The sequence below is a fragment of the Balaenoptera borealis genome (assembly GCF_965194805.1).
Source record: "Balaenoptera borealis genome assembly, chromosome: 1".
Classification (NCBI taxonomy): domain Eukaryota; kingdom Metazoa; phylum Chordata; class Mammalia; order Artiodactyla; family Balaenopteridae; genus Balaenoptera; species Balaenoptera borealis.
In genome coordinates, this window is record NC_138860.1 from 25,864,282 (window position 1) to 25,877,823 (window position 13,542).

At 35.9% G+C, this 13,542-nt stretch overlaps 1 protein-coding gene across 3 annotated transcripts in view; it reads right to left on the reverse strand.

The window, feature by feature from the left end:
• Window positions 1–13,542, reverse strand: part of CNST (consortin, connexin sorting protein) — a 133,711-nt gene that overhangs the window by 42,335 nt on the left and 77,834 nt on the right. For all 3 annotated transcript variants that reach the window (XM_082340445.1, XM_082340444.1, XM_082340443.1), the window contains 5 exons: window positions 12,974–13,179; window positions 4,571–4,601; window positions 2,700–2,786; window positions 2,142–2,256; window positions 87–108 (listed from right to left, as the gene is read on the reverse strand). In XM_082340445.1, the coding sequence (XP_082196571.1) occupies window positions 87–108; window positions 2,142–2,256; window positions 2,700–2,786; window positions 4,571–4,601; window positions 12,974–13,150 (432 nt within the window). In that variant the 5' untranslated portion in view covers window positions 13,151–13,179. The remainder of the gene's footprint in view (window positions 1–86; window positions 109–2,141; window positions 2,257–2,699; window positions 2,787–4,570; window positions 4,602–12,973; window positions 13,180–13,542) is intronic.

Consider the following 13,542-nt stretch of genomic DNA (forward strand, 5'->3'; position numbering starts at 1 on the left):
AAGGTTTCATTATTTTCTAAAACAGTACATACAACAAACATGATACAACATTTTTCCTATAGACATTTTCAAAGAAAATCTCTTACCTTATATTTGGATAAAAGAGGACTGTAGAAAAAAAGAGAGAAAAAAAAGAATTAAAAAAAAAATTACAGCAGCAATATGCTTCCAAACAAATGCCACTGAAAGGGCTGTTAAAAAAAAAAAAAAAAAAATAGAGCTTCTCTGGATTCTAATATTAGCACAGAACATTTCCACTGCTGAAACATTACCACTGGTTCACATAGTTCAAAGTGCAGCTATCTCATGTGTTAATCTCCTTAGATGGCCAATAACTAATGAAAACCTCCATAGAAGCTATAAATACTGAGATTCAGGGGGGAAAATGTCAACCTTTTGCTAATAATGTATTTCAAGAGCATTTCACAGATATTATTAAAATTTTAGTTTATGCCATTATAGTCTAAAATTATGGTGGAAGATAATTTTATATGCATTATCCATAGAAAAGGATAACAAAAGTAATCTTTAAATACTGTATTTTAGGAAATACCCAAGATAAAAGAATGCATATATTCACAAAAAGCATACACAAAAATGTTCACAGCCATTTTATTCATACAATTCAAAAACTGGAAACAAACCAAATATCTATTAATAATATAATGGATAAATAAATTGCTGCACAGTCATATAATGAATCCACACAGCAGTAAAGCAGAGCAAGTTACCATAACATGTAACAATATGTAACACCAACATAACCATGGGCAAAAGAAGCTAGATACAAAAATCTACTCTGTGTGATTACATTTATATTAAATTACAGAACAGGCAAATACACTGTTATAGAACCCAGACAGTAGTTACTTTGCGGGATGGGTACTGACTTTGTACACAAATTAGGGAGCTTTCTGAGGGGCTGGACTGTCCTGTATCTTGGTCAGACTGGTAGTTACACTATGTATCTGTACATGTACAAATTCATCAAGCTGGGTACTTTAATGTATGTATAACTCAAAAATATTTTTTATATTAAAAATTTTAGGAGTATAATTTTTGGAAATTATCAAATTTAAAGCATAAAAACTTGGGGTTTTGTTTACTATACCATCCACTATTCACTAGCCAGAAATTCTCTAGTGATCTGAAGCAATGTGACTGGCTTTTAAATTATGTGTTGGCAAGTTACCTTATATTTAAAAAGAGAGAAAAAAAAGAAAAAAAAGTCATGCTCATATTAGGTTCAATAAATATTTGTTTTTAAATAATTAAAACATTTGTAACACATTAAAAAATTATTAGTTCCATGGGAAGGGCAGAAAAAGTGTCTATATTGAAATTTGAAAGTAAGAAAACAATCTCCTTTATCTATTTTAAAAGATTCCATTGTTTAAAGCCTCTACAAAGTCAAAAGTTAACCTATTTAACTCACTAAGAAATTAGGTTATAATGCAAAATCCATAAAAATACTGTTCTAAAGGTTCAAATTGACTAACACAAGAAAATTGTACATCCCAGAAATCTGCACTAGTTTAATGACTATCATGTCCCCTCACCTTTAAAATTCTGAGTCTTCAAATAATGAATTAAAAAAAATATATTTAAGTGCTTTATTATTACTATATTCAGTTTTAAAAATCCAACTCTTCGATACAAATCAAACAATTTAAAATTATCTGGTAAATGGAGTTTTCCTTCTACAGTATTTTGGTTAAATACCATAGTGCATTTGCTTTCCAGTATTAGACTACTCTTAAAAATGTGTTTTTACTCTAACCTAGAAACATTGACAAACATACAAACATTGAAAAACAATTATAATAAAAAATCCTAACACAAATTTTTCCATCTGAATGGCCTAATCTCTTAACCAAAAAGTAGTCAAAATTAGAAGTTACATTTAAAAATTTCTAATTAGAAGGTGCTTTGAATTTTGTAAAGTAGACCTTTCGCTGAGTTTAGTGTAAGAAACAGATAAAAGCTGAGAAAGGAACCTAATCATTTTATCAACTTTAATTTCTCCAGTTGAAAGCATTAACAAAACAAAGAAATGAATCTTGTATTTCAAATATTCAATGCTACAGTGCTTCTTCAATATTCTATTCCAACTCATTGTAAACAAATACTGAAGTACTTACTCTTGATGTGTTGTACAAAATTTAGCAAGCCGTTCAAAATCCTCACCATTAAATCCTCTTTCTGAATTCCTCAAAGATGTAACTGTATGTGGTTGTACAGTTTTCCATTTTGTTTCTAAATGTAAAATATTTGTTAGTCACTGGCTGTTACAAAACATGTTTAGAAGGGAAAAAATAGTTAACTGGCACCACTAATAAAATCATCATGCAAAAGTATCTTCTCAACCCCAAAGTTAACACAGAAATAGCTAAGTGATTACTTTTCATTCTAAGTAAATATTATCCCAGAGACTAAATTAGCCAATAGGGCATACAAAGGGATCAGAAGAAATGCAAACAGTTGCAAGTGTTCTTTTCTTGGCACTGATATGAAGAACAAAATACAAAGAGAAAAATTTTCTTACAATGACATAAACTTGCGGTAAAAATGCTACTTTCTTTGCAACATTAACTTGACTAGAAATGTCTATTTCCTAAAACTAGGTCAAATATGTTAACTTTCTAGAGAGCAACTTGTTAGATTATTGATAATTCCACATTCTGTTAGTCTGTACTCACCCCACTGTTCTTGAATGGCAGAAAGATTCGCGAGCAATTGCTCATGGTACAGTCGTTCCAGCTGAATGAATTTCATTGCTTTCTCATCTGAATAGAAAATTTGAGGAAAATAGAAATCCAGCCTAAAGAATAACGTCCTATATCAGTTGATAAATTTGAAGCTTGCCAAAAAATGAGAGGACTCTAAATACTTTTAAATTTAAACAAAACTTAAGTAAGGTTTCTTGGTTTTGAAGTAGGTAAATTTTAATGTAGCATATCATGCAGTAGCTACCTGGGTTCTATTCTATCAGCAAACAGTAGAAACAAAAAGAAGGTTTTAATGTTCAAGGAATGCCTGCTTGCTAATAATATCTCTAGGAGAGTCAATTAAATATAATTTAATTAGAAATAGGACCCATGTGGAATCCTGTAATCTAAGTGTTTCCCCCCCCCCTTTTTTTTCTCTCCTTAAATTACCTTCTGTCAAGCAACTATGTTACCCTCTAGTCAAATGTTTGTTTTTGATTTCAACTGCCTGTGATCCTTTACTTATTTCTCACTGAATACTTAAAAAAAAAAAAATTAACTTGCCACAGTAATTTTCATAATTATGTGCTTCTACTTTTTTGGTAGATTTTCTTATAAACTGCTGCCTTCTCCATCTGTATCACACATTTAGCATCATATGAGGTCATAATAAATTGTCCAACTGTCTACCTTCCTTTGGGCCATGTTCTAAATGTTGACCCAGAAAGAAGGAAGAGAAAAAAACTCACTGTTTTAGCTTTTTGTCCTTCCCATGATCACTCAGAGGTTTAATTCTCTCTCGCATTTGCAGTCTTAAAGATATGCCAGGAATCATAAAATAGGCCAGGGAGAAGCAGAGACAATTCCATTTTCCTCTGTGCATGGCTTAAAAGTATATCAGTGTTTCTCAAGCTTTACTGAACATAAAAATTATTTGAAAATCTTGCTAAAATAGTGATTCATGGGTCTGATCCCCAGAAGCTCTGATTCTAAGGCCCATGAATTTTCATTTCTAAGAAGCTCCCAGGGATGCTGATGCTGATCTGCACTGCACTACATCATACTCACTATTTGGGTAGTTCTAGCTTCCCTTCCATAAGAATTCGATTTCCTACATACTTAGAAATGAACTGCCACTGTCTGAAGTTTCGTTTAGTAGTTTACTTGATAGGATTCAGGATGATAACTGCTTATCCCTCAATCTGTGGTGAAAGTCCATAAGGTTAGGAGGAAAAAGAAATCACACAAATGGGGAAATAGAGATACTTAGGATACATTCTTTCTAGAGTATATATTGGGCCATCTTTGAAAAACAATTTCAAATGAGGAAAATTTAAAAGCTAAGGGAATAAATCTTTCCTATACAGAAGTTAACATGCAGTCTCCCTTGAGAACATTTATTCTGTTTATTACTAGTGAAGAACTCAATCTTCCCTTTACTGATATATAGCTACAATAAGACAGTTATGAGATTTACTATGTATAATACGCTTGACAGACTCTAACGTACAAATATTACTTGACTTGTACTTCTGTTTAATTCAAAAGAAAAAAAATTCAATGGGTTTTGTTTTTTTTTTTGGCAACATGCTTTCCCCCCTCCCCCCGACACACAAATATTTAGATGTTGGTAAAATTAGGGCTTGTTCATGGGAGGTCAAATTTGGGTGGTTCTAGAGAATTTTCTGGAGTGACAAATTCCCTACATCTTGTTTCCTGAGATGGTTACATTGGTGCATACAACAATTAACCCAGTGAAAACAACAGATTATACATTTCATTGTATGTAAATCTCAGTTTTTAAAAATGGGCAGTTCTGTACGAAATCTGTGAATTTCTTCTTGTAATTAAGAAAAGGATACAGTCCTCCTCCTGGAAATAGGACTCTGCTATCTGTTAAAAACAAATAAAAAAACAGAGGAAATTAAATTAACATTTGGATGAAAAGACAAATTTAGAAGAAACCAAGACCTTGAAATTCTCAAAGTCTTTGATATTGAACTAAGAAAACTCTTATTTAACTACATTCACCAGTTCAGAAAAAATCTGACTGTAGGCACAGGACACATTTCTGAAGTCACTTATCTCAAGAAAAGCAAACATAGACATTCTTTGGTCCATATACAATCTCATTCTTCCTACTCTATTTCAAGTCAAAGCAAACATCACTGATTCATTAGAGTTTAGAAGTAAGAACTCTAAAGAATGAGGAAAATGCTACTGAGGCTTATAAAAGTATAACATGAGTGAAAGGATGACTTCATCGTAAATTAAAAAGTTGAAATATGTCATGTCACATGAGATCTTAAAACCTATTCATTTCATTTCTGTTTCACAAACTACCTCATGGGACACTGATTTTTCATTCTCTTTTGATATTTCAGAAAAGGACAGACCAAGTGCTAATAGTTGAGCAATGATGTTTGGAATATATACAAAGTGCTGCACAGTATAAAGGGCACTGGATGGGAGGGTGGGGTCCAGAGACTCATGATCTGGACCCAGTTGAGGCTTATCACTTAGCAGATTCATTCTAGAGCACCTTTAAATTTAAAAATTCTTTGATTCTAAAAACTTTGGGATCTTTTATTTAGGTCTTTATTTAGATATAGCATTTATAAATAGAATAGTAAAACCGAAAGTATTCACTGAGAAATACTTGCATAAATTGACTACTCTCATATTTAAAATATTTCATTAAGTACTTTATGCTTTCAAACAGTTTCCACTGATTTTTAGTAAGTCTCTAGTGAAAAAGGTATTCCATTTATAGATCACTATCTCCATTTTCCAGGTAGCTGCCAAGGCAAAGAGCAATAAAGCACTTGTCAAACCTATAAGCTAGCAATAAAAAGGAATGGTTTTTCCCAAATCCCACAGTGGAAAAAGGATAGTTTTAAAGGAAATATTTGCCTAGCTTAAAATTTATTCTATATATCTAACATTCTTCCAGGAGCAACACAGCAATATAGATGGACTCAATCACCTCTTTGTAAACTGTTAATCAATTAGCTTTCAGATTTCCATGACAGTTCTAGTACCATAAATGCAACCAAAAAGACAGGGTCAGGGGACTTCCCTGGTGGTGCACTGGTTAAGAATCTGACTGCCAATGCAGGGGACACGAGTTTGAGCCCTGGTCCAGAAAGATCCCACATGCCACGGAGCAACTAAGCCCGTGCACCACAACTACTGAGCCTGCGCTCTAGAGCCAGCGAGCCACAACTGAGCCTGCAAGCCACAGCTACTGAAGCCCGCACGCCTAGAGCCCGAGCTCCACCACAAGAGAAGCCACCTCAATGAGAAGCCTGCGCACCGCAACGAAGACTAGACCCCGCTCGCCGCAACTAGAGAAAGCCCGCGCGCAGCAACGAAGACCCAACGCAGCCAAAAATAAATAAATAAATTTAAATATATATAAAAAAAGACAGGGTCATGAAACCCAAGGTCTCAAAAATAAAAGGCATTTCCAAGGTGAAAGGCCAGCTTGAAAAATAAATATACAGATCATTTCCCCTATAAAAACCTACCCCTGGCAAGTCTAGCAGGGCAAAAGAAAATGTGATTTTCTTTGATGCCCCATATGTCTAGATCTGGGAGGTAGCCTGGTAGAGCAGAAAAACGTGAGGTTTGAAAGTGAATAACCTGACTGCGTTCTAGTCCAAGCTTTGCCACTACCAGCTATGTGACCCTGGACATGTCATTTCATGTCTCAAACTCAGCTTCCTTATCTGTAAAATAGGGACAATAATACCTACAACTCTGAGACAGGGCTGCTGTAAGGACTAAGTGAGGGAATGTGCATCTAGCACAGTGCCCAGCACATAGCAGTAAGTGCTTAAAATGGTTTTTGAGTCTGACTCTGGACCAGAAGTGAGAGAGGCAGAGTAGAATCATGTGAAGAAGTAAGTTGAAAATCACTTTGGGGTGGTAATAATTTTAAGGTTCTCCTGGTTTCAGGCTTCTTTTACCTACCAGAAACAAAAAGAAAGGGAATTAGGAAGGTGTATTTTTTCGGCCATAGTCTCACAGAGTGGCTTCAAGGATCCCAGCGGAGCCATATCCTGCCTGAGTCTGAGTTTCAGTATAAGCTCACTGAGCACAGAGTACAGCACTTGATCTTTTTCTTCTTACTTCTGTATGAGAGACTTCTAAGTTTATGACTTCAGTTACATATTTAAAGCTAACCTGCAGTCATATTAACTAAATCAGTGTAGGAAGATTACTCAAACCCAAGAAAAATAATTTTTAAATGGAATCTTCAAGAGTTCCAAGAGCTAAAAGTATAAGTGTATATCTAAAGTAATCGTAGTCATTATATCAAATGGCCTTTAGCATATATTCATCCATATAATATCATGTTAAAAATAATATAATTGTCCCCTAATTAACTCTTCCCATCCATACTTCCTTATTTCTGTTAGTGGTACTACCATTCCTTTCAACTGGATATCCTAGCATTATTCATCTATGATTTCCTCTTCATCCCTTTTTTTACTATCTACACCAAGTCCTTCCATCAAGATTTCAAATTCACCCCTCTGGATTTACACTGTCACCACCCTAACCTAGATGCTATTCTCACCTTATGCCTGAATTATAAATTTCTTGTTTTAGCTCTTATTTTTATCAAGATTACACATGTATATGGTTTAAGGAGTCAAATAGTTCAGTGAGGTGTGTTAAAAAAGGCCCTACCCTTCTTGCCCTATTCTCCTTTCTTCAGGAGCAAGCACTTAGATTTCTCTTATCTGTTTAAAATAATTTTATTTTGCTGTATCTCTAAACATTATGCTTATATTTGCTATTTCTTTGATTTTTTCAGTTTTAGAAAATGAGGATTGGGTCTTTTCCTCCTCCCCCATCCAAACCCTATAAACATATACGACACACACTTTCTCTCACATATTCACCTATACCATGTTATTATATTGTAGTAATAGGTAGATAAACATTTAATGTTTACCTTATTATGAGTTAAGCCAAGTAGTAAACTCATTATTTTTCCTTTCCTGAAAACTTTTTATTTTCCCTGGAGTTTCTTTCCTCCCCCTTTTTTTTTTTAAATAGTTTTCCATGCACTTATCACTTATACGACTCTAAACAGTCCACCAAGAGTCTAAATCTTCCCTCAATACATTCAGATACCGCAAATATTCAGAAATAGGAAAATGATATAAAAGTTCCTCCCCAGACCCTTCTGATCTGCTCAAATAGAAGTGGTTACTCTCTCCTTCTTGGTACAAAGCTGTCATCTTAGAATCTCCCTTCACCTAGAGATTCCCTTCACCTCTCTCCTGGTAGCATTCCCAGTTTCCTATATCTCAATCTTCCTGTTCCTTGGTTTACTCCCTTGTTTTGATGGAGTACATCATCTAGTGGCTTCCTGAGAAAGGATGGAAAGGAAGTACCACAGACCCTGATGTAGGAACATTCTTGGTATATCTGACGAACTGCTAGGAGGCCAGTGTACCTGGAAAGGAGTGAACAAGAAGGAGAGTTTTAGGAATTAAGGTCTAAGAGGTAACAGGGCCAAATCATGTAGGATCTCGTAGGCCATGGTAAGGATTTTGGCTTTTACTCTGAATGCGAAGAGAAGTCAGTGGATGGCTTTGAGCAGAGAAGTAACATGATCTGACGTAACATTTTATCTGAATCACAATGACTGCTGTGTAGAGAGAAAAAAACCTAAATGGAAGTAAAGGTAAAGCAAGGAGGTTTCTACAATTAGTTTACTGCAAGAATCCAAGTGAGATTTGATAATGTCTTGTACTGAGATGGTTGCAATGAAGGAGGTAAGAAGAGGTCAGAATCTGGATATATTTTGAAATAGAGTGGCAGGACTTGCTGATTGGATTTGGATGTGGGGAAAAGTGAAGGATGACTTCAAAGTATTTGGTCTCAGCAACTGGAGGGATGGAGTTGCCATTTAACAAAAGGGGGAAGACTAGGAAAGCAAAAGATTTTGGAGAAAAAAATCAAAGTTTGATTTTGGGCATCTTAAGTTTGAAATGCCCATGAGATGCCTCAGGAAGCTGCATGTTTAAGTCTGTAGTTCAGAATTGAATCCTGAAGCACTTCAATGTTTAAGAATTAGTAAAACTTGGAGGACTCAACATATGAGCCAGAGAAGGTATGTCCAGTGAGGTAAGATGTAAAAGCCAAAAGTGAGGGGTCCTAAAAGGCAAAAAAAGAAAATGCTGTAAAATAGAGTATGTGGTCAACTTGCCAGAGATTCTAATACTTCCAGTAAGATGAAAACTGAGGACTGACCACTAGATTCGCATGGGCACGCAACATGGAGGTCATGCCTGGCCTTTACAATGCAATTTTGATGGAGTAGTTGGCACAAAGGCCAGATTGGAGTGAGTTCAAGAGAGAACTGAGTATGGAATGTTACCTAGGTAGAATTCTTGGCCAATATATTTAAACCTGAATCAAATCATGAAGAAATAATCAGGCAGATCCTAATTATGGGACATTTTACAAGAATTCTTGAGTCTTCAGAAGTGTCAATGTTATAAAAGTATAAACAAACAAGCAAATAAACAAAACAAAAGGCAGGGAATTGTTCTGGATTACCAAAGACTAAAGAATCTTCCCAATGTGTGCTCCTTCACTGGATCCTGGATCTGGGGAAAACTAGTTATAAAGAATATTTGTGGAATAACTTGAGGGAAACAAATATAGGCTGTATGTTAAATAATATTAAACCAATGTCTCATTTCTTGGGGTTGATAATGGCATTGTAGGTTATGTAGGAGAGTATCATTGTTCTTGGGAAATTTATGCACAAGTATTGATATTTAAGGGTGAAGTGATATAATGCCTGAAAATTACTTTAAAATGCGTCAGTGGAGGGCTTCCCTGTTGGCGCAGTGGTTGAGAATCTGCCTGCCAATGCAGGGGACACGGGTTCGAGCCCTGGTCTGGGAAGATCCCACATGCCACGGAGCAACTAGGCCCGTGAACCACAATTACTGAGCCTGCGCATCTGGAGCCTGTGCTCCGCAACAAGAGAGGCCGCGATAGTGAGAGGCCCGCGCACTGCGATGAAGAGTGGCCCCCGCTTGCCGCAACTAGAGAAAGCCCTTGAACAGAAACGAAGACCCAACACAGCCATAAATAAAAAATAAATAAATAAAATAAAATAAATAAATTAAAAAAAATGCGTCAGTGGAAAACATGTGCGTGGAGAGGGGTTGGGGGATAGGAGGAAAACGAAAATCTGGCAAAATGTCAACAACTGTCAATCCAAGTGAAAGGCACAGTATGAGATATTGGGAATTACTAAATAATGAAAACAAGAAAAAGTCACTCCACTTCTCCCTGATTTGTGTCTCCCTTGGGACGTGACAGGATATTTTGTATTCTTGGGCTCCTCAGGCAGCCATCAGCTGAATCCTGTTGCCCTGATGTCTCAGCTTACTGCAGGCTTCAGCATCTGCTTCCAACAAGCAATGTTTGAATTAGTGACAGAGAAATATAGTTATAATGCTTAATATTTATTTAGCTTTTATGTTAAGTGTATCAAGTATTATGTTAAGTATTTTTACTGCATTATTTCAATGAGTCCTCTACAACTTTACAGAAAAAGAAACTAAAAGCTACTTTGCTTGTTAGTGGTAGAGCCAAAGCTCATACTTTAAAACCATCACTATAGGGACTTCCCTGGTGGTCCAGTGGGTAGGGCTCTGCACTCCCAATGCAGTGGGCCCGGGTTCGATCCTTGGTCGGGGAACTAGATCCTGTGTGCTTGCCGCAATGAAGATCCCACATGCCACAACTAAGACCCAGCGCAGCCTAGGTAAATAAATAATTTTTAAAAATAAAATAAATAAATAAAAAGTGGCATTAAAAAAAAAACAACCCACTATACTTTCTAAGCTCCTTTGCCAGGAGAGGACAGATTGCTGAGATATATAAGAAGCATAACATACGGGACCCAGCAAACTGACATGTACCTGGGGGATGAAGGTAGAATTTTATTTTGAGACATAAAAAAAATTAAATAATCTTCATCTGATCAAGACTGTTATCGTCTTCCTGCCTAAAAATGTGATTTTCTACTAGATCTGCTTCAGCTGTAGGATCACCTGCCTGTAGAAAAGAGCATTCTTCTTACCTTTAATGTAATAGCCCAGTGACATAAACTGCTTGAAAAGATTTGACTACACTTGCTATTTCCATTTACTCCAAATGTCCTTTTCCCCAACTTTTTATTGAAATTCTACAGAAGAGTTCAAAGAACAGTAAAATCAACAACCATATACCTTTTATTTAGATTCGTCAATTATTGACATTTTGCCAAATTTGCTTTCTCTCTCTGTCTTTCCCTCCCTTACATATTTTTTCCCACTGAAATATCTTAAGCTGCAGGCATTATGTCACTTCATTCCTAAATACTACTTGCACATGTATGTCCCAAGAATAAAGATACTCTCCTACACGATCTTCAATTCCATTATCAATCTCAAGAAATCTGGCACTGATGCAACAGTATTATTTAATATACAGTCCATATTCAAATTTCTCCCAAGTTGTCCCCAAAACAGATTCATTGAATGGAATTAACAAATTGTAGCCCTAGAATTATAAGGAACTTGCTTTGTGAGGGAGTCTCAGCCTCCCTACTTGTAAAGATGGTGATAATAATTACCTCTCTAGATTGTTTGGAGAATGAAATAACAGTTAATGCAAATACCCTTTACAAACTCAATCCACTGTACAAATTCAAGGAAGCCTGAAAGATTAGAAAGCTACCTTAATATAGGTGGTTCTCAACTACAGTTCTCAACTATGGTAAACATATACCATATATGTCAGTAACACATTAGAGGTCAAAAAGTAGTACACATTTTCTCAGAGGCATTCTTCAAGTCCAGCAAGGAGGTAACATAAATTTGTAAGAATATATGTTTTCCTGCCTTAGGACAAAAGCTGTTTTACTTTTTAAAAATTATTCACTGCTCACTGCAAAAGTTAAATGAAACAGGAGGAGTGAAATAAAAAGTGAAGCTTTTTCCACACCCATATACAAATTATTTTCATTTTAAAAGAAAATAAAACACAGCTCATAAATATCTTAATCTTTTCGGAATTATCTCTTGTGTATCTTCCTCATCACTGTCCTAAAGATCTCTCAGTCTCCAGGCTCTCCATCTTCTAGCTTACCCTCCCAATCATCAAAAGAGTTATTTTTCTAAAATTCAAATTCTGGCACCTGCATAATTAAAAGCTCTCAGTCTCGGGCTTCCCTGGTGGCACAGTGGTTAAGAATCTGCCTGCCAATGCAGGGAACACAGGTTCGAGCCCTGGTCCGGGAAGATCCCACATGCCACCGAGCAACTAAGCACATGCGCCACAACTACCGAGCCCACGTGACACAACTATTGAAGCCCACGCGCCTAGAGCCCATGCTCCCCAACAAAGAGAAGCCACCTCAATGAGAAGCCCGTGCACCACAACGAACAGTAGCCCTGGTTCGCCACAACTAGAGAAAGCCCATGCACAGCAACGAAGACCCAACGCAGCCAAAAATAAATAAATAAAATAAATTAAAAAAAAAAAAAAAAAAAGGCTCTCAGCTTCTAAAAGTCAGGCCTTAATGGCACAAGCTACCAGTCTTAATTCCTGTCTCTTTTACATCTTAATCTTCAACAACATCCCAGTCATGTCTTTGCAGGGACTGTTCTCTCTTTCTGTACCAGCTCACTTTGTTCATCTAGTGAGAGCCTATACATCCTGCAAAACCCAGCTCAAGAATCACCTTTTTTTCACCTAATGTCCAAAGGACCAAGTTAATCATGCGCTTTTGCTGAACCTTAAACACATATCTACTCTAATGCTTTGTACAGACTTCTACAATTAGTTATCTACAAACTGTTTCTCCTATTCCACAGTGCCTCTCTTAAGGACATGCTCTGTTACATAATCTGTTTCCCTAGTGTCTAGCTTAGTTTTTGATACCTTGTTGGTACTTATTAAGCACTCACTACATTCACTCTCATTTTTACATGGCTTATTCGCTAAGCAAAAGAAGTTAGCAACAGTATGAACTATAGATTGATGATCCAAGCCAATGTGTGGCCACGAGTCAGTGATATGCCAAATTTCCTACCAGCCACTGATCCAGGGTCACCTCCTCTTGGACTCACCAATGACAGGTGGGGTAGAATCAATTACAGAGAATAAGATTTTAGATTATTACAAATATTGGTCCCAGAATTTCAGTGAGGCTGAAAGTGAAGGGTTTAACATGATACCTGATGAAGGCAAAGGGGAAGTGCTCTTGAATCCAACTGCTCAACTTCACCCCGTATAAGTGAGAACAGAGATTGCAGAACCAGCTTCGGGGCTTCTAGGTGATCATTAGCATTTACTTCTGCAGACTCTTCATCACTAACAGCATGTATGGCTGCATGTAATATATTTTCTTGCATAAAGGGTGTGGTATCTCCTGAAGAAAGTCCTTTGAGAGGTAAATAAAATGCCTATGTTAGGATAAATTTCCATCATGGTAGAACACCTTAAAACAATTATGCCTGTTAACCATAAAATTTTCAAATAAAGCTAATTACATAAAAAAAAAAAACCACAGAAACCACAAGTTATTCTCCTCAATAAATTAAGATTGTGCTGACATCTGATTGTTTCTATTAGCAATTAGTTAATAGAAGCAATTCTATTAGATCTATATAACTTTTTTATTTATAATATATTATAAATTAAGAATATAATTTATATTCTTAATTAAGAATTATAATTAAGAATATAAAAAAAGAGAGGTCTAAAGAAAAGTATGTAGGTTAAAATCTGACCAAAAACTTGATTC